Raw genomic sequence first — 20,000 nt, 5'->3', positions numbered from 1 at the left:
AATCAACAAACATCAATATAAAACGACAGAAAAATGAACCTTTTGTATTTTAGGGGAGGGTGTGGGGGGTGAGATGTCCAACTATCTAGGGAGGTCCCAGGACCGGACGTGTCTGCATTGATTGAAGAAAGAGACAAAAAAAACTGAAAAAAAAATTGTCCAAAAAGAATCTCCAAAAGCGATAAAAATGTAGAATAAAATAAATAAAATAAATTGTCCAACCAACTAATTTTTTAAAAAATGCTACAAAAACTGTGACAAATTTCCCCCACCCAAAAAAAAAAAAAAAAAAGGCGAGAATAACTCTTACGTTGAAAAAAGACGAAAAACATCTAAAAAAATTCAGAAAAAGAACTTTAAAAAGGAACAAACTTAAGAAAAAAGCCCAATTTTGATTATTGGGGATTATCGGGGGCGTAATTACACCTCAGTAGGTTTTCTGTTTTATTTATTTTAGGAGAGTATGTTGTGTTCAATTCAATTCCATTTTATTTATAGTATCAATCCATAACACGAGTTATCTCAAGACACTTTACAGATAGAGTAGGTCTAGACCACACTCTAGAATTTACAAAGACCCAACAATTCCAGTAATTGTGTGTTTTCTGTATTCTTTATTTTGTGAGTATATAAACATCACTAATCATAATTTAATTAGCAACTTATGTAAACAATTAGTAAATAAATACAATATTTGCCTCTTAATTGTAATTAATTGTGTGAAGCTGTGACGAGCCACTTAGTGTCGTAACACGTTAATAAAATATAACACATCAAAAAATGTAATAAAAAGCTGACAAAACTATGAAAGAATGGTCAAATTTTTTTTTTAAAAAAGACAAAAACGGTCAAAAAAAGTCAGAAAAAAAACTTTAAAAAACGAGAAAAAGTCAGAAAAAAATATGAAAAAAATGGTCAAAAAAGACAACAAAAACTCAAAAACTGTAAAATTAAAAAAAAGTCAGAAAAAAAACTAGAAAAACTCAGAAAAAAGCATCAAAAACATCCAAAAAAGCAAATAAAACCTTCAAAAGGCTCAAATAAAATATATCACATCAGTACAATTCATCATTAGACTCAATAAAAAGTCACAACGACTTATTTTTTTAAACAGCATTTATTTAGCTTTTCTCCATACAATACATTTAATGTACAACAGCACATTTCTGTCTTCTGAAATAACTCTCGGTATAAAAGAGGGCTTCTACGATCAAGGACCAGGTCATTAAATGCTCTGAGGGACAACCGCCAACGCAGCGTCGTGCCGAGCGCCGGAGGTCCAGAGGAGGATCGGTTCGGCCTCGTTTAATTTTCTGTTTCTCTCTTAGTTCTGGTTTCACAACGGAGGAGAGTCTTAACGATGGACCATAACACAAGAATATGATCCGTCACGGTCCGTGTAACGCTCATCAGTTCGATCTTCTAAGCACAAACGGACATTTGGAAAAACAGAAAAATGGGTTCAAATGGCGGCCGTGGCTCAGTGGTAGAGTGGTCGCCTGCCAATCGGAAGGTTGGTGGTTCGATCCTTGGCCCTGCAGCCCCGTGTCGAAGTTTCCTTGGGCAAGACACTGAACCCCGAGTTGCCCCCGATGCTGCTCTATCAGAGTGTAAATGTGTGTGAATGATTATCTGATGAGCAGGAGGCTCCTTGTACGGCAGCCTCGGCCACAGTGTATGAATGTGTGTGAATGGTTCTTGTGTTATGTTAAAGCGCTTTGAGTAGTCGTTAGGACTAGAAAAGCGCTCTATAAATACAGCCCATTTACATTTCAAATATCCAATTTTGCATTTTTTTCCCACCTTGACAAATTAAATAATTGGACCGTTAAACTGTTTTTTTTAATTTGTCAAGGTGAAAAAAAAATAAAAAAGAAAAATTGGATATTTGAACCCATTTTTCTGTTTTTCCAACTGTCCGTTTGTGCTTAGAACATTGAACTGATGAGCGTTACGCTGATCTATTACGACTTCTGAAAACATAACTTTGGGGTAATGTGAGAGGTTAAATCCGGCCTCGTTTGGATACCGAGTGTATAGCAAAGGTCCGAGCGTGCACGGTCGCGCCTAAATCTTTACAATCGTACTCTGAACTGTTTGTTTGTGACCAGGGATGCACCAAATCCAGAATTCAGCTTCTGATTGGGCTGAATATTTGGGCTTTTAGACGGGGTTCTGGTTTCTGACGAACATTAGAATTTTTTCCCAGGGAACCGAACCCTACGCTTGCTACGCTGGTCGCCATAATGACCGCGACGTTGATGACAGGAAGGTGTTTACGTAGGTGGAGCGTTCAATGCAGTAGGCTGAGAGGAAGTGGACATGGATCTGGTGAGCAGTAGGCTGTGAGGAAGTGGACATGGATCTGGTGAGCAGAACAAGTTGTTGTTTGGCAGTACTTTCAGTCTAAAGAAGGTCATTCAAGTCCAGCTACATGTTCAATCTGTTCAATGCTGATTGGTCTGGTGGTGGCGAGGACCCTAAACTATACACAACATGGCCACTGTTACAACATCTGGTCTGAAACATCTGAAAGAATACGAGTTGTTCATGAAGGAATCTCCAGACAGCAGCCAGAATGCAGCAACTTCAGGTACAGCAAAGGAAGGACAGTCCCTGTTTACTTCATTCATGCGTTTACTGTGTTCATGGACTGAGGATGGGAGGAGGATTCAGCACAATCCTAACCAGGGGATTCAGGATTCGGCTGAACCCCGAAAAATCTAGATTTGGTGCATCCCTAATTTGTGACTGCAGCTGTAAAGACTGAATTGTTTCCCCGAGTGTTTTCCCTCACATCGAACATCTAAAACACAGCAAAAGTTGACTGTTACTATCACTGAAGCCACAAGAAAACCAGCTCATTTCAAACATCAGCCAATTATAGTTTAGTTTTAAAGGTTAACTTGAGAGTGTTTTCAACCTGGAGCCTATTTCTTAAATGGTTTCTGTGTCTACGTGACTGATGGGAAAAATTTTAGAAACTGGTCCAGTATTAAGCAAAAAACTAGCTGTGATGTAATGTAATACCGTCCATGTATGTAAACTCTGCTGGAGTTTGGTGATGGGGATTTTGGGGCTGTTTCATGTTAAACTAAAAGGATCATACTCTTTAACTAAAAGCTCTATCTCTGTAGGGATCCATCCCATAATGTTGTCAGACACTTAGAATAATAATCTGAGTCTGTCAGCGGCAAAAACAGACACTACCTGACATATACTGTATATATATTTTGTCACTTAGGCACAAAAACACGGGAAAGTAGAATCCAGGTTGATAAATACCAACGGCACCCTTTAAAAAGGACTGTATCGTCTGCGTATGTGTTGATCAGAGCACGCGTGGGCCTATATAGTGTCTATAAATGTGTCTTTAAATAGAATACACATAACATTGACCAGCTTTTGTGTTAGTTTGCTATTACGTAGTGCTTCAGGTGTTGAATATACATTATATAAACAAGTCAAATTGGTATGAGAGAAGGCAGAGTACAAGGTACAAGGAAACGTAAAAAAAATAAAAGTCTAAGCAACATCCGGAGAGAGAGAAAGGAGAGATTTGTCTCAAGTCTTGAGGTCAGCAATGTGTTTCAGTATAATGCCCTACAGACAATCATACACTTACAATCATTAATTCTCTATTTACAAACATCCTGATTTACATACACTGTACTGCTCCTCGAGTTTAAATTCCGTAAAACTACACCCAACATCGTGTCTGTTTAGAGAGGATTGGGGGACTGGACTCCACAAAGCCTGCTTTTGGGCGATAATGATGATAACGTTATGGCTATTGAAGGTGGCCTATTTTGTCTCGCATACGTCACACATACTATCAAATATCTACAACAGTGCAAATTTTCCCGCTCAATCGAAAAACGTGCAAAACAGAACGGCTGGAGAACGGAGGCAAAGAACTGAACTATCGGACGAGATGTTGGCGTGGAACGTGGAAATGTGTGTTTTTACATAAATATATATATATATATATACATACATGGGGGTGTCACGATTAGGGACAGACCGAGTTTATCGGCCGATACGCTGCTGCTGCGTTCGCAGATAGTTTTTTTCCGGCATTATTTACAGACAGGCATCCACAGGCAGCTCTGTGTTGCTGGAGACGCCGCACCTGTCCATATGATACACAATGCACAGATAACCATATGCAGTGTAATGCAATGTAAGATGATTGCAGAAGTGACACTGATCTGTGTTTTTGGTTATTATTTCTAAAGAAATGGCAGAGAGCAGATTCCGAAAACAAATCCATTGTGGCAGGTTTTACATTTTTATGATGTAAACTGAGGGAGCAAAAGCAGTATCGGCTCCAAATATCGGCTCAAGAAAATCGGCAGCCCGTTATCGATCATCGGCTCATCGGCTCATCACGATGCTCTGAATCCCTGATTTGATTTGAATTTCGTTTTGAACATTTATTTCTCCGCAGGGAGAGCAAAGCAGCAGATATTCTGCGAAAAAAAAAATCACAGCTTTTCCGCAGATTTTAAACAACTTAATCCTTGTGTTGTCTTGCCGTGACCACGACGTACGTGGTCAACTCTCCTGTTGTCCTCGGGGGCAAATCTGAACCATTTAAAAAAATAAAAAAAAAATCGGCAAAAACATTTTATTTATTCTTTAAATGCTGAAAGAAGGGACAAGACAAATTGGAAAAATAAAAATAAATTGGAATTAAAATCGATGAAAAACGAAACCCAAAATTGAAAATTAACTTCTTTTGCCCTCCCCTTTTTCCTACTTCTTTACTGATGCTTTTTGAAACGTTTTGTCACTTCCCCCCCAACCCTTTTTTAAATTTACCTAAATTTTGAGTTATAAAAAAGCAGAAACTATGAATTATTTTGACTAATAGTTAATCACAGACCCTGCTTGTTAATTCGATAGATTTGTTTTATTTTGAATCCAAAGCCGTGACACCCCTAGTACAGTGTGTGTGTGTGTGTGTGTGTGTGTGTGTGTGTGTGTGTGTGTGTGTGTGTGTGTGTGTATGTATGTGTATACGAAAAAAACCTGTTAAAAATGCATTTTTTTGTGACTTTCTTGTCTCTTTTTTTCAAATTTCTTGAGACTTTTGTCGCTTTTTCACGACATTTTTGGCGCTGCAGACTTGCGATTAGCGAGTAAAGTCTCAACTCGTGTCGCGGTGAATCTTTGTTCTGAACTGGGCTTTAAATGTCTGATGGGTCTCCAAAAACAGACGCCGTGCCGACCTGAATGTGTGTCTGCTAACGGAGGCGTGATGCTGAAGAAAATGTGCTCTAGTAGGAATAAGTTTACTCGCTCTCTGACACTACGGACTGGAACGGAGACGTGACGTCAACAAGCTTTACGCAGAGGAAGATGCTATAGGATGCTACAGTACTAGTGCTACCTGAACATGCTACAGATTGAGACTACAACGATGGGAGACGCTTTCACGTTCGCACAAAAGGAGGAACCAGCTGTGCCCAACCACACGGCCACCGAGATAACGTCTGAGAACAAGCGTTCTGTTGTTTCGGGATAAATCTCGTCCTCAGAAATGTGATGCACCCTTTTTAATATGAATAAAGTACCGGCTTTTTTTCGCAGCTCGTGGATTTACTTAGTAAAGCTGGCTTATTGTGTGCAGAGGAAAGCCCCCCATCTGTAGTAAGTTCCGGTCATACGATGCGCACGCACACGCACACATGCACACATGTCCGCATAGACACACACACACACACACACACACACACACACACACACACACACACTCACAGACAGACACACACAGACACATACATACACACACACACACACTCACAGTCACACACAGACACAGACACACACACACTCGCTCTCACACACACACACTCACACACACACACACACGCTTACAGTCACACACACACACACACACACACACACTCACACACACACACACACACAGACAGACACACACACACACACACACTCAATCACTGACACAGACCCTGAAGTTAGGAACGATTTCCATCGCCACGCAGCACTATCGTTTTGATTATCATTGATTTGAGAGCTGGGATTGCATACTGTACCTTCATCTATATCCACACACACACACACACACACACACACACACACACACACACACACACACACACACACACACACACACACACACACACACACACACACACACACACACACACACAGGTAAAAAGAAATTACAATCACATGCTTTATAACGGAATGTAGAGAGAGCTCGTAGCCGAACACGGACTCCGTTACGTAAAGTGTCTGCTCGGCTTTTAGCGCCACATATTGAGAATTCAGGCGTTGAAAATCCTTTAAGTTTAATAACAAAGCTCCGACGTGCTTTCATACCAAGGCTGCAACCATCAGTCGATTTATCCATCGATTAAAAAAAAAAAAAAAGCAACAGCCAACTATTTTGATAACAGATTAATCGTTCAAGTAACTTTTTCATGCATAAAATAACAAAAAATGTTAGAATATGGAGGCTAAAACATGGAGCTGTCCTGCTGTTTTCTGTCTTATATGTTAAACTGAATATCTTTGGGCTTCGCACTGACTTTTAAAGATATCAGCTTGGACTTTGAGGACAGATTTTTGACTATTTTATAAAACGATTAATCGATTATGTAAATAATCGCCATGTTGCATATATATATATATATATATATATATATATATATATATATATATATTTATTTATTTATATATAACTGTAAAGTTACAACAGCTGTCCCTTCAGAAAAGGAATAAAATAGTTTATTTTTTTTAATTATTTAAAATATATTCTCTGGATCTACTGTCTGTCCGACCCCCCTTGATGACACCAACAGCTGGAGTTCTACCTCCGACACACCTGGACCGAGCGTTGGGTCTTTTACATCTTTCACATGACGGAGATTTGATTCAAGACCCTCAACGCTGCTTTCAAAGTCCACCTGTCGGGAGGTACGCGAGACCAGTAGTGAGTCCGTTTACATGCACACTCAGGAATCAGTCGGTGGGTTAGGAAACTTGGAGCCATTTGCCCTCGGTTCGGTTTCACACCTGGAAAAATCCAAAAGCGTACCAAAATGAGTCATTACAAATCGCGCGAGAAGGTCCGCTCCTCTTATTGGTCGGATGTGTCTCGGGGGGCGGGAGCAAGAAAGTAAACACAGGAAGAAGGTCCTGTGTTCTGATCTGATTGGTGGAGAGCTAGCCATTGACTAGGGAATCCGTGCACTCATGTAAAATATGAGATATCGTATTCTGAACGAACCTCCACACCAACGTGAACGTACACTCAAGTCGGCGTCTCTTCGGCACTTTTTGGACCAACCCTGAGAGACTGATCAGTCCGACTGGCTTCGTCGGGTTGGTGTGTCGGAGCCTTTAAACAGAAAAGGAATATTCCCTGTCATTAGCTGTGGAAACAGCTTAGTCCGAATATTGTCTTTTTCAAAATAAGAGCAAATAAAACTGAATATTATGTGCATGTAAACGTAGTCGCTTTCTCTTGCTCTCAACTCCAGAAAACCTGTCTGTTTGCACGTTGAAACTGCTTCACTTCTCTCGTTATTAACCAGAAAGGGTTGACGCTAACACACCCTGACTGAGGGACCCTACATCTGGACTTTAGGCAGGTAGAGTTTGGCAGCTATCAATGTGGCTCCTAAAAAATAAAAAATAAAAAACACAACAGAAAAGTGCAAACAATCACTTTCTGACCTGCGCCAGCTCTTCATATCTGACTGCTCTGTGTTCTCGGTTTTAAAATACACAAAATACATTGAAAAAAAACAACAACAACAACAACAAAAGAAACACAAATATAACTCTGAAAGCTTAATTAGAGCAAAGTGCAGCCCCACCCACTGGCGTCGGTGGAAGTGTGTGAATAGGTTCAGGTAGCAGGGACGGTAGGGGTTCTAGCTCTCTGAGATTAACACACACACACACACACACACACACACACACACACACACACACACACACACACACACACACACACACACACACACACACACACACACACACACACACACACACACACACACACACACACACACACACACACACACACACACACACACACACGGGCTGCTCCCTCTTAGTACATCAGTTGATCGGTGGTTTTGGTCTTAGTCAACTTAGATCTCTGTAGTCCATTAGTCATGTCTGATGCTGTTTTCATGCTGAATGACTTATTTCCAAGAAACGTACGAGCACATCTCTGGTAAACACAAGAATTAAGGGGTTGACCTTTGACCTAATCGATATCACCGTGAAACCTACTTTGATTACTTTCATTAAGGCAGTTAAAGGAGGCATTATGTTACTCAATATATGCATGCCTCATTGCGGAGAAACTCAGATTTACAGATCTGTCGATTAAATCAACTAATCGATTAGTCGATACAGTTGATTGAGTGTTAGTGGACTAAGAATTTCTTCAATCGAACACAGCCCTAACACACACACACACACACACACACACACACACACACACACACACACACACACACACACACACACACACACAGAGTCTAGCTTAGATGAGTCTGGCCTCTCCCTCCATGTCTGGTGGCAGATCACACACCCCTGTGAAGTGCATCTCCTTCCCGGCGCGGCCCCCCAGGCCTGTCCCGGCGCGGCCCCCCAGGCTAGGAGACCCCTGCTGGGCCTGAGGGTCTGGCGATGTCCCGCGGGGGATCCCGCCACACCGCCTCTCTTTCAGGAAGACCTCGAGACGACGCAGCATCTGCTTGGGGTTCTTTTTGGCAAACAGCTCCACTTCTGCAAAGGTTAGAAAACACAGACGCTGTGGGACATTCTGCCGGGAACACGAGCTCCTTTTCAGGACATATTTGGACACAATCATCAATTTTATACATACATACATACATACTCCATACATACTCCAAACGTAGTTCTTGGGCCCTATTATAACGATATCCAAATCCACTTTTGCTAGTTTGATGGCGGTAAAAAAGGGTCTGTGTGCCGGGTGAATGGTTCTAAAGGGTTGTCCTTAGTGTCTTCATTAATCAGAGGTGTGTTTAGGGCGTAACAAGCAATCAACCAATCAGAGATCATCTCCCATTCATCAACCAATCAGAGATCATCTCCCATTCCCTTTAAAAGCCAGGCACGTTTGATCAACCAATCAGAGATCATCTCCCATTCCCTTTAAAAGCCAGGCGCGTTTGGACCTTGGATTTGCACCATAATATTTTTATTTGTAATCTTCTGCATGTCTGTGTGTGTGTGTGTGTGTGTGTGTGTGTGTGTGTGTTGCTGTCCGTCCCTGTGTGTGTAACAAGCATAGTGTGTGTGTGTGTATCCCCCTTTCTCTGTAGTCTTTACCGTTAGCTAGCTACCGTAAATGTAGAGCTACTTTGGTAAGAGATGACCCGATACCTTTTAGCACAAAGCCGGAGTCCACGATGGTCTTCTGCTGGGTCTTCCACAGCTGGTACAGGTGCAGGTACGTGGCAACGTAGAACTCATTCAGGACCCCAACCACCTGCTGGCGGCGGTTACACTCCCTGGAGACACAGAACACACAGCGTGGGTAAACAAACACACACAGAGAGACACACACACACAGCGTGGGTAAACAAACACACACAGAGAGACACACACAGAGAGACACACACACAGAGCGTGGGTGAACAAAACACACACACACACACACACACACACACACACACTCACACACAGAGACATACACAGAGCATGGGTGAACAAAACACACACAGAAAGACACACACAGAGCATGAGTGAACAACACACACACACACACACACACAGAGCATGTGTGAACAGAACACACACACACACACACACACACACACACACACACACAGAGCATGAGTGAACAACACACACACACACACAGAGCATGGGTGAACAGAACACACACACACACACACACACACACACACACACACACACACACACACACACACACACACACACACACACACACACACACACACACACACACACACACACACACACACACACACACACACACACACACACACACAAGTATTAAAGGAACACTGAGGCTCCATCTCCAGCGCTACGGTTTTGGTTTTTTAAGCCTTTGCGTTTTGAGCCCAAAGTGGTCTCGGTGCACCGAGTAGAAGAGGTGGCTCAGTGGTTAGCACTTCTGGGTTCCAGTTAGGGCTGGGCGATATGGCCTAAAAATAAAATCTCTGATTTTATTTATTTTTAAATTCGATTTCCGATTTTTTTCCGATTTCCCCCCCCCTACTTATTAAGGAAAGCAATAAGTACAAACGGCAGACAACTTAAAACAAATTTTGCTTTTATTTAATCAAAAACGAGACAAATGTAACCCCCATTTCTGGGATGAATAATAAATAGGTGAACACCTCTCTTGGAATCAGAGTCCTAGCTGTGTTTTAAGTCACACTTTGTAGTAGACTAAAAGGAGATTAATAAAGCCCGTCTTCTCCACGGTATATATGGGTACCGTGTCTTTGGCTGTGTGCAAAGCGACAGCTTCGGTGATTGTGCTCCACCGTGCCCCTTTCCTGTCGTATGCGGTGCCTTGTGCGAAGGATTCGGCTACAGTCAGCTGTTTTTATAGCTACGGTTTGTTGGTCACTGCGGTTTTGTTCGTCTCGGAGAGACTGGCATGTTTCCTATTCGGCGGAGGAGGTTTGTGGTGCTGCTGCTTTTGAACGTTGCAGCGTGGGGTCTCTTGCTCCACGTCTGTCGCAGCAAACCAGCTCCAAACAACACATGATTTTATTCCTTTCTTGGGAACAAACTTGCCACTCCCACCGGTAGCCATGTTGTCACTTGCTGTTGCCGTTTCGTGTGTGCTAGGATGTTGTTGTTGCCATACTGCTATGTGAAAACTAACTCTACGGAAGCTCCGGGGAGCCAAAAATGCGCCATTACACAAAAATTTGATATACTTATTTTTTTAAATCGCCCTCAACAAAAAATTCAAATTCATTAATTTAATCGATTTTTCGCCCAAGCCTAGTTTGAGTCCAGGTCGTACCGGGGCCTTTCTGTGTGGAGTTGTGCATGTTTCTCCCCGTGTTTGCGTGGGTTTCCTCCGGGTGCTCTGGTTTCCTCCCACCATTAAGACATTCCTACTAGGACTACGGTTGAAAATTAGCCGACTGGCTAACACTGGCGCATTTACAGAAATGTGCATTGTCCTAATGCTTGTCCTAATCATATAAACTTAAGAACTAATCTCTGTTTAAACTTTAAACTTTAAACTGTTTAAACACACCCCCAAACCTCATATCTCATCCTCATCCTGGTATACTGGACTAAGGCATGGATACCCGACCCGAGGCCGACGGGTCTCAACGGGTCCCGACGGTACCCGACGGGCCGGGCCGGGTTCGGAAAGATATTTAGAAAGGATGGTCGGGGTCGGGTCGGGCTCGGCCACATCAGCGCAATAAGGCCTTTGTTGTAAAATGGTGCTGCGGCTCCTTTTAAGAGAGCTGTGTGTGTGTGTGTGTGTGTGTGTGTGTGTGTGTGTGTGTGTGTGTGTGTGTGTGTGTGTGTGTGTGTGTGTGTGTGTGTGTGTGTGTGAGTGTGTGAGTGTGTGGGAAACGTGTGAGCAGGGGAATGGGGGGAAACGCCAGAGCAGGGGAATGAGAGGGGAAACGCCAGAGCAGGGGGGGGGGGAATGAGAGGGGAAGAGGGGAAACACCAGGAGGAATGAGAGGGGGAAACACCAGAGCAGGGGGAATGAGGGGGGAAACACCAGAGTAGGGGGAATGAGAGGGGGAACACCAGAGCAGGGGGAATGAGAGGGGGAACACCAGAGCAGGGGGAATGAGAGGGGAAACACCAGAGCAGGGGGAATGAGAGGGGGAAACGCCAGAGCAGGGGCGGAATGAGAGGGGGGGAAACACCAGAGCAGGGGGAATGAGAGGGGGGGAAACACCAGAGCAGGGGGAATGAGAGGGGAAACACCAGAGCAGGGGGAATGAGAGGGGGAAACACCAGAGCAGGGGGAATGAGAGGGGGAACACCAGAGCAGGGGGAATGAGAGGGGGGAAACGGGGAAACCAGAGCAGGGGAATGAGAGGGGAAACACCAGAGCAGGGGGAATGAGAGGGGAAACGGGGGGGGAACACCAGAGAGAGGGGAAACACCAGAGGGGGGAATGAGAGGGGAAACACCAGAGCAGGGGGAATGAGAGGGGGAAACACCAGAGCAGGGGGAATGAGAGGGGGAAACACCAGAGCAGGGGGAATGAGAGGGGGAAACACCAGAGCAGGGGGAATGAGAGGGGGGAAACACCAGAGCAGGGGGAATGAGAGGGGGAAACACCAGAGCAGGGGGAATGAGAGGGACTCACTTGGACAAGGCTTCCTCTCGGAGGACCTGCAGAGCGATGCGCGTCATGTTGATGGACATCACGCTGAATGGAAAGTTCTGGAGCAGAGAAGACACACAACACGGTTCAAAGAGTTTCAACCAAGACTTTGCCAAAACTTCTTCATGACTTTTCCTAGCCTGACCAGCCAGACCCACATCCAGATGTTGGGTCTGGGAACTCCTCATTGGTCTGGGCTCAATCTGAGGGGCGGGATAAACGGTTGTCTTTCAAATTCCCTCTGCACCAATAGGATTGCGCTCCAACCAATCAGAGCAACGCTAGCTGATAGATTTAACCTTAATCGCCGAACACATCTTCCTTTTTTTAAAGAATGACTTCAGTGCCGTTCTTTGTTCTTTTCTCAAAGAAAAGCTGAACTCCGAGTCTTGCAGAAGACCTCTGTTCACCAGCAGCAGCAGCAGCCATAAGCCCCGCCCACCCACTCTATACACGATGTGATTGGCCTGATCAAAATTTGGTTTTTCGAACTCGCATGCCAACGAAAGAGAGCCTAGAGATTTCTAGGCTAGACTTTTCCATGACTTTTAGGCAAATCTCCATGACTATGTGTTCCTGAAAATGTCTGTCGACATTCTCCAATAAGAATACCAATCAGTGTTAAAGTTTCCCCTCAGAGGTTTAACTATAAAATGAATGATAATGTCTGTGGTTCATAGTGGGATTCTTAACATCGTGTCCCAAATAGATAGAACATTGAGGTTAAGACGAAGTGAAATAATTTTTTTTATTAAACTATTTTTTTTATTAATCACATATTATTATGCTGTGTTAACAAAAAGTCCATGATTTTTCCAAAACTTTCTGTTTTTTTATTTTTTTCCCAAAACCTTTCCAGGCTTGGAATTTGCATTTTTTTTTTAAATTCCATAACTTTTCCAGGTTTTTCCAAAACGTATGAACCCTGACACACAGATATGTAGGTCACCCAGAGGCTACAAGGTGCCTGAAACAAGCTGGTTTTGTAGCTGACTTTATTGGTCCTTTGAAGCCCGTTTTACAGTAACAGACTGTTTATACTGGCGCCTGGTGGTCGCGACACTAGCTGCAGTCTTCTCCTGAACAGAGGTGGCGCTAATGAGCAAAGGCTACCAACGCTGCTCTTTCTACGGACTAGAAGAAGAAGAAAAAGGTAAACAACGGCCGAACTGACAGCAGCATTGCCCAAGGGGGGTAAGCTTCGCTTCAGAACTCGAGCTATCTATGGCGCCATTTTGTTGCTACCAAGCCATCACCTCCCGTTAGCATCCCATTGACTCCCATTCATTCTGACGTCACTTTGACAGAGAATAACTTTACATCTGAAGCGTTTAAAGACTATTTGTTCGTTGTTTATTTCTAAAGAAACACGACAACGTATAAAAGGCTCCATTACCTTGTAGCTCACGTTATGGCTCCGTAGCAGACGCTTTTATAACAATAGGCTAACGATTGGGTCATAACCACGAGACTTACTGTCACATAGTAGAGGAATTACCGTATAGTACAGGAGAAGCTCACAGGCAGTTTGGACTTCCATTATATGTTTAGGTTTAATTACTAATGTTAACTAGCATGTTAGTGATCAGTAATTAGCCTGTGTCTATGTTATCTCCTTACATATACCTACACTCTCCGTCTCTGTAAGATTGGGAATGATTGAGATTTCTCTCGGCACAGCTACCAGAAGACTTCACACTTTCAGACACGTTGCTCACGTCACATCTACGCTGTCTCTCTCAGTTGGGGGCTGCTCAGTAAAGCTGGCTATGACCGGAAAAGTGCTTCTGATATCCTTCACTGGTCTCCATCCAGAGACACGGGGTCTGGTGGTCCATTATATATACTGTCTATGGCATTGCCGTCAATGCTTCGATCTGATTGGATGATCTACTTGGTGGGATCGAGCCTTTCATTCACCTTAAAAGAACTCCTCTTAACGCAGTAAGTTTACCAGAGAGGCCTGCAGTCACTCTGAGAATCCTTAAATCCGGTTGTCGGCGAACTCATTCATGCTTCCCGTTTCCGCTTTGTCGCACGGCGCTGAAAAAGAAAAAAACTTATGGCTCGCACGCCATAAATCGGATGCGCCGGCCGGATATTACATCATTTTGACGTCACGATGTCACTCGCCAACTGTAAAAACCCCTTGAGGGGGAATTGTACGGAGCGCCCCTGGGGTCAGCTGACAAAAAAACGGCACAGTTTTATAAACATAGGCAAAGTTAGAAAGATATTCACAAATTTGAACTTCTGGGATCAATTCTCTATAACGACATGTCATTAAATCCCAAACAGAGAGAAGAAGAAAGAAGATATAAATAACATTATTGGTCTCTCTGAGCAGCCGGCGGTGAGACTGCAGTGAGACGCTTAGGGACCATCTACAAACTACAACACAGACTCGGGTAAACTTATTTGAAAAAGCGGGTTTGAAGGGTTCTTCCATCAAGAAAATGTGAAATCTTTCACTTAAAACAATATGCAATTTCATATCATTTGGACCGTTATTATTACTATATCTGTGTCTAAAATGTTGGAGAAGATAGAACAGATAATACATGAATAACACTCAAAAAGCTTAAAGATAAGACTTGCCAAAGAAGTACACTGGGGACCGACTACAATCATTAGCTCTTAGGAAGTTTTGCACCGAATCCAGGATTGGGCTTCAGATTCGGCTGAATATTGGGGCTTTTAGACGGGGTTCTGGTTTCTGCTGAACCTTAGAATTTTTTCCCCCTGAACCAAACCCTACGCTTGCACTCGGTGCGCTACGGTGGTCGCCGTAGTGACGGCGCCGTTGGTTACGGGAAGGTGTTTACGTAGGTGGAGCGTTCAATGCAGTAGGCTGTGAGAAAGTGGACATGGATCTGGTGAGCAGTAGGCTGTGAGAAAGTGGACATGGATCTGGTTCAATGCAGTAGGCTTTGAGGAAGTGGACATGGATCAGGTGAGCAGTAGGCTGTGAGAAAGTGGACATGGATCTGGTTCAATGCAGTAGGCTGTGAGAAAGTGGACATGGATCAGGTGAGCAGTAGGCTGTGAGAAAGTGGACATGGATCAGGTGAGCAGTAGGCTGTGAGAAAGTGGACATGGATCTGGTGAGCAGTAGGCTGTGAGAAAGTGGACATGGATCTGGTGAGCAGTAGGCTGTGAGAAAGTGGACATGGATCAGGTGAGCAGTAGGCTGTGAGAAAGTGGACATGGATCTGGTGAGCAGTAGGCTGTGAGAAAGTGGACATGGATCTGGTGAGCAGTAGGCTGTGAGAAAGTGGACATGGATCAGGTGAGCAGTAGGCTGTGAGAAAGTGGACATGGATCTGGTGAGCAGTAGGCTGTGAGAAAGTGGACATGGATCTGGTGAGCAGTAGGCTGTGAGAAAGTGGACATGGATCAGGTGAGCAGTAGGCTGTGAGAAAGTGGACATGGATCTGGTGAGCAGTAGGCTGTGAGAAAGTGGACATGGATCTGGTGAGCAGTAGGCTGTGAGGAAGTGGACATGGATCTGGTGAGCAGAACAAGTTGTTGTTTGGCAGTACTTTCAGTCAAAAGAAGGCCATTCAAGTCCAGCTACATGTTCAATCTGTTCAACGCTGATTGGTCTGGTGGTGACGAGGACCCTAAACTATACACAACATGGCCGCTGTTACAACATCTGGTACGAAACATCCGAAAGAATACGAGTTGTGCACGAAGGAATCTCCAGACAGCAGCCAGAATGCAGCAACTTCAGGTACGGCAAAGCAAGGACAGTCCCTGTTTACTTCATTCATGTGTTTACTGGGTTCATGGACTGAGGATGGGAGGAGGATTCAGCACAATCTCAACCAGTGGATTCAGGATTCAGCCCAACCCCAAAAATCTGGATTCGGTGCATCCCTCCCTTTAAACAACTGATACCTGCGTGGGGTGCTGTGATAACTTGTAGATGTCTCGAGCCAGCGGCAGAGTCTCCGGGTCCATCACAAAGTACAACGTGTGCATCAGTCCCAGGAACCCAGTGCCGCGCAGGTCAGTGGCCGGGTCTGTACCTGCAACACAGAGACGACGATGCAACAACACACTGAGTCGGTTTGTTTCCATGTTTGGTGTGAAACACTGCCAATACTTTTAGACACAGGGCCCTATTTTAACGATCTGAGGTGTGTTTAGGGAGTGTACAAATCCACTTCTGCTAGTTTATGGCAGTAAAAATGGGTCTGTGCGCCGGTTTTCTACAATTTTAAGCACTTTTGTGGTTGTTGTAACCAAATGAAGAAGTCGTACAGATAGCACTTAGGGGTGGTACGGTTCATGAAAAAACACCCGATTCGCTCGGTTGGTCAGTACACTGTTAATGGTCACTAACTTCTTACTGCCGTAGTGCCCACTTTCAACACCTATGTTAAAACACTTACTGGAAATGACGAGCGGGATGGGCGTGACAAACGCAACTCATGGCAGCTGATTGGACGATCGCGTCACATTCGGGGCTGGTCCCGAATTTCAAAACAAAGTGTCATGGCGGCTCGTTCAGAATACGATCTCATATTGTACTAAAATAGTTCACCGAAACGTGTTTCTGAAAACATTTTAAGCCAGAAATAGGCCGTGCAATTGCTGAATCTGTCTTCATTTCAGATCGACAAAGGTCAGTTTAAAAGATTTCCGTCAGATTTTGAGAGACACCGAGCCGACCCCTCCTCAAGTGGAGTAGGGTGCCGCTGCTGCTGCAGGTCACGTCACCTGCAGAGATGTCAGGTGGGAGAGAGGCGGCCCGGAGATGGAGGATCGATGATGGGCCAGCGTCGTTTATAGTCTGGTGTGTGGGAACATTTTGGATTTCATGTTACCTATGATGAAATACAACAATATATAGAACTGCCACGGTGTGCATGTATTGTGCAACATGCATTCAATATGCTAATTGTAGCTATATGCTGAAGTGTATTCTGTTAAAGAGTGTTAAAGATTAAAAGAAAAAATAACAAGAACCGAAAACCGTGACCCTAACACCGTGAAACGAACCGAACCGTGGGTTTTGTGAACCGTACCACCCCTAATAGCGCTGTATACTGCTACCTATAGATATGTCTCTACAGTCTTATTAGGAGTTAAACATAGTGCTGTATACTACTACCTATAGACATGTCTCTACAGTCTTATTAGGAGTTAAACATAGTGCTGTATACTGCTACCTATAGACATGTTTCTACAGTCTTATTAGGAGTTAAACATAGTGCTGTATACTGCTACCTATAGATATGTCTCTACAGTCTTATTAGGAGTTAAACATAGTGCTGTATACTACTACCTATAGACATGTCTCTACAGTCTTATTAGGAGTTAAACATAGTGCTGTATACTGCTACCTATAGACATGTCTCTACAGTCTTATTAGGAGTTAAACATAGTGCTGTATACTGCTACCTATAGATATGTCTCTACAGTCTTATTAGGAGTTAAACATAGTGCTGTATACTGCTACCTATAGATATGTCTCTACAGTCTTATTAGGAGTTAAACATAGTGCTGTATACTACTACCTATAGACATGTCTCTACAGTCTTATTAGGAGTTAAACATAGTGCTGTATACTGCTACCTATAGACATGTTTCTACAGTCTTATTAGGAGTTAAACATAGTGCTGTATACTGCTACCTATAGATATGTCTCTACAGTCTTATTAGGAGTTAAACATAGTGCTGTATACTACTACCTATAGACATGTCTCTACAGTCTTATTAGGAGTTAAACATAGTGCTGTATACTGCTACCTATAGACATGTCTCTACAGTCTTATTAGGAGTTAAACATAGTGCTGTATACTGCTACCTATAGATATGTCTCTACAGTCTTATTAGGAGTTAAACATAGTGCTGTATACTGCTACCTATAGATATGTCTCTACAGTCTTATTAGGAGTTAAACATAGTGCTGTATACTACTACCTATAGACATGTCTCTACAGTCTTATTAGGAGTTAAACATAGTGCTGTATACTACTACCTATAGACATGTCTCTACAGTCTTATTAGGAGTTAAACATAGTGCTGTATACTGCTACCTATAGATATGTCTCTACAGTCTTATTAGGAGTTAAACATAGTGCTGTATACTGCTACCTATAGACATGTCTCTACAGTCTTATTAGGAGTTAACCCCGCAGGTTGTTCGTTTTCCGACACGGATGTGACGTCACACTCGAGCTACTAGTTGCGATTACACGACAAAAAGAACGCACCATTAGTGTAATCAGAGGTGTGTTTTGGGCTTTAGGGTTGTGACGATAGACGATATGATATCATCGTCCATCGTGATGGCTGGCCGGCATCACGATGGAGAGCCACCATCGTGATAAATTGCCGTCTTGGTTCATCTTTTCACTGTTCCAACAATCACCACTCTGGTTTGGTGGAAATAAACCCTTAATTCACCCATTTACATGTGGAAATATGCTGGCTCCATACACGCTAAAAGTCCTGATTATTTACATGGAGTCTGGTGGAGATATGCTGGCTCTATACACGCTAAAAGTCCTGATTATTTACATGGAGTCTGGTGGAGATATGCTTGCTCTATACACGCTAAAAGTCCTGATTATTTACATGGAGTTTGGTGGAGATATGCCGGCTCTATACACGCTAAAAGTCCTGATTATTTACATGGAGTCTGGTGGAGATATGCTTGCTCTATACACGCTAAAAGTCCTGATTATTTACATGGAGTCTGGTGGAGATATGCTTGCTCTATACACGCTAAAAGTCCTGATTATTTACATGGAGTCTGGTGGAGATATGCTTGCTCTATACACGCTAAAAGTCCTGATTATTTACATGGAGTCTGGTGGAGATATGCTGGCTCTATACACGCTAAAAGTCCTGATTATTTACATGGAGTTTGGTGGAGATATGCTGGCTCTATACACGCTAAAATACCTGATTATTATGGGTTTGGTGATGGAGATTTCTTTTTTTTCTTTTTTTTTTTATTTAAGGACAATGCACATTTAATGACGTGTACAGCAGTACACGTAAAAGTGCCAGATTATAGCCCAAAGGCTAATTTCCATCTGTAGTCCCCATTTCGGGTCTGTTTCATGTTAACTAAAAGGATCTTACGCTTTAACTAAAAGGTCTAAAAATGAAAACAGTTAACCGGATGAATTTGAAATGAACATCCAGACTTGAAGCATCTAAAGAGCAGGAGAGTGTCTCGGTGTCTCACCCTGAAAGCCAATGTTTTCCCAGTGTGCCCCGAAGCGAGGACAGTCCAGCCTGCTGCCAATCAGCCGCTTATAGATGGTCTGGAGGACACGCATGTGGACCGTTTGGCTGTTGTCCACATGGCCTAAAGAAAAACACAAACATTGACAGGAGTGAAAATCTGTGGTTTCTTAAAAGGTCCAATGTGTGGGAATTTCTCCCATCTAGCGTTGAGATCATAGATCACAATCAACTCTCTCTCGTGCCACGCAGTTCAAATTAGGTATTACAGCTACGGTAGCCTTCACATTTTTTCTGATGACGCTGGTCTCTTGGTCTTTTCAATCTCCTTTTCCTGGGGGAAGGAGAAGAAGAAGACTCCTGTTCCTGAAATTTGGATTTAGAATACGTGTGGTCCTCCTTGTTTCCTTCTTCAAACTTG

At 43.3% G+C, this 20,000-nt stretch overlaps 1 protein-coding gene across 1 annotated transcript in view; it reads right to left on the bottom strand.

Annotated features, from left to right (window-relative positions):
- Positions 1 to 8,478: 8,478 nt before the first annotated feature.
- elmod3 (ELMO/CED-12 domain containing 3) overlaps positions 8,479 to 20,000 on the bottom strand; it is a 21,711-nt gene continuing 10,189 nt past the window's right edge. The window contains exons 8-12 of the mRNA XM_028578823.1: positions 19,581 to 19,703; positions 16,274 to 16,404; positions 12,353 to 12,429; positions 9,403 to 9,530; positions 8,479 to 8,778 (exon numbers count right to left, since the gene is read on the bottom strand). Coding sequence (XP_028434624.1) covers positions 8,534 to 8,778; positions 9,403 to 9,530; positions 12,353 to 12,429; positions 16,274 to 16,404; positions 19,581 to 19,703 — 704 coding nt within the window. The 3' untranslated portion in view covers positions 8,479 to 8,533. The remainder of the gene's footprint in view (positions 8,779 to 9,402; positions 9,531 to 12,352; positions 12,430 to 16,273; positions 16,405 to 19,580; positions 19,704 to 20,000) is intronic.

Source organism: Perca flavescens, chromosome 5 (assembly GCF_004354835.1).
Source record: "Perca flavescens isolate YP-PL-M2 chromosome 5, PFLA_1.0, whole genome shotgun sequence".
In the NCBI taxonomy this organism is placed as follows: Eukaryota; Metazoa; Chordata; class Actinopteri; order Perciformes; family Percidae; genus Perca; species Perca flavescens.
Note: the sequence above shows the minus strand (reverse complement) of the source record. Positions and strands in the feature narration are given on the sequence as shown.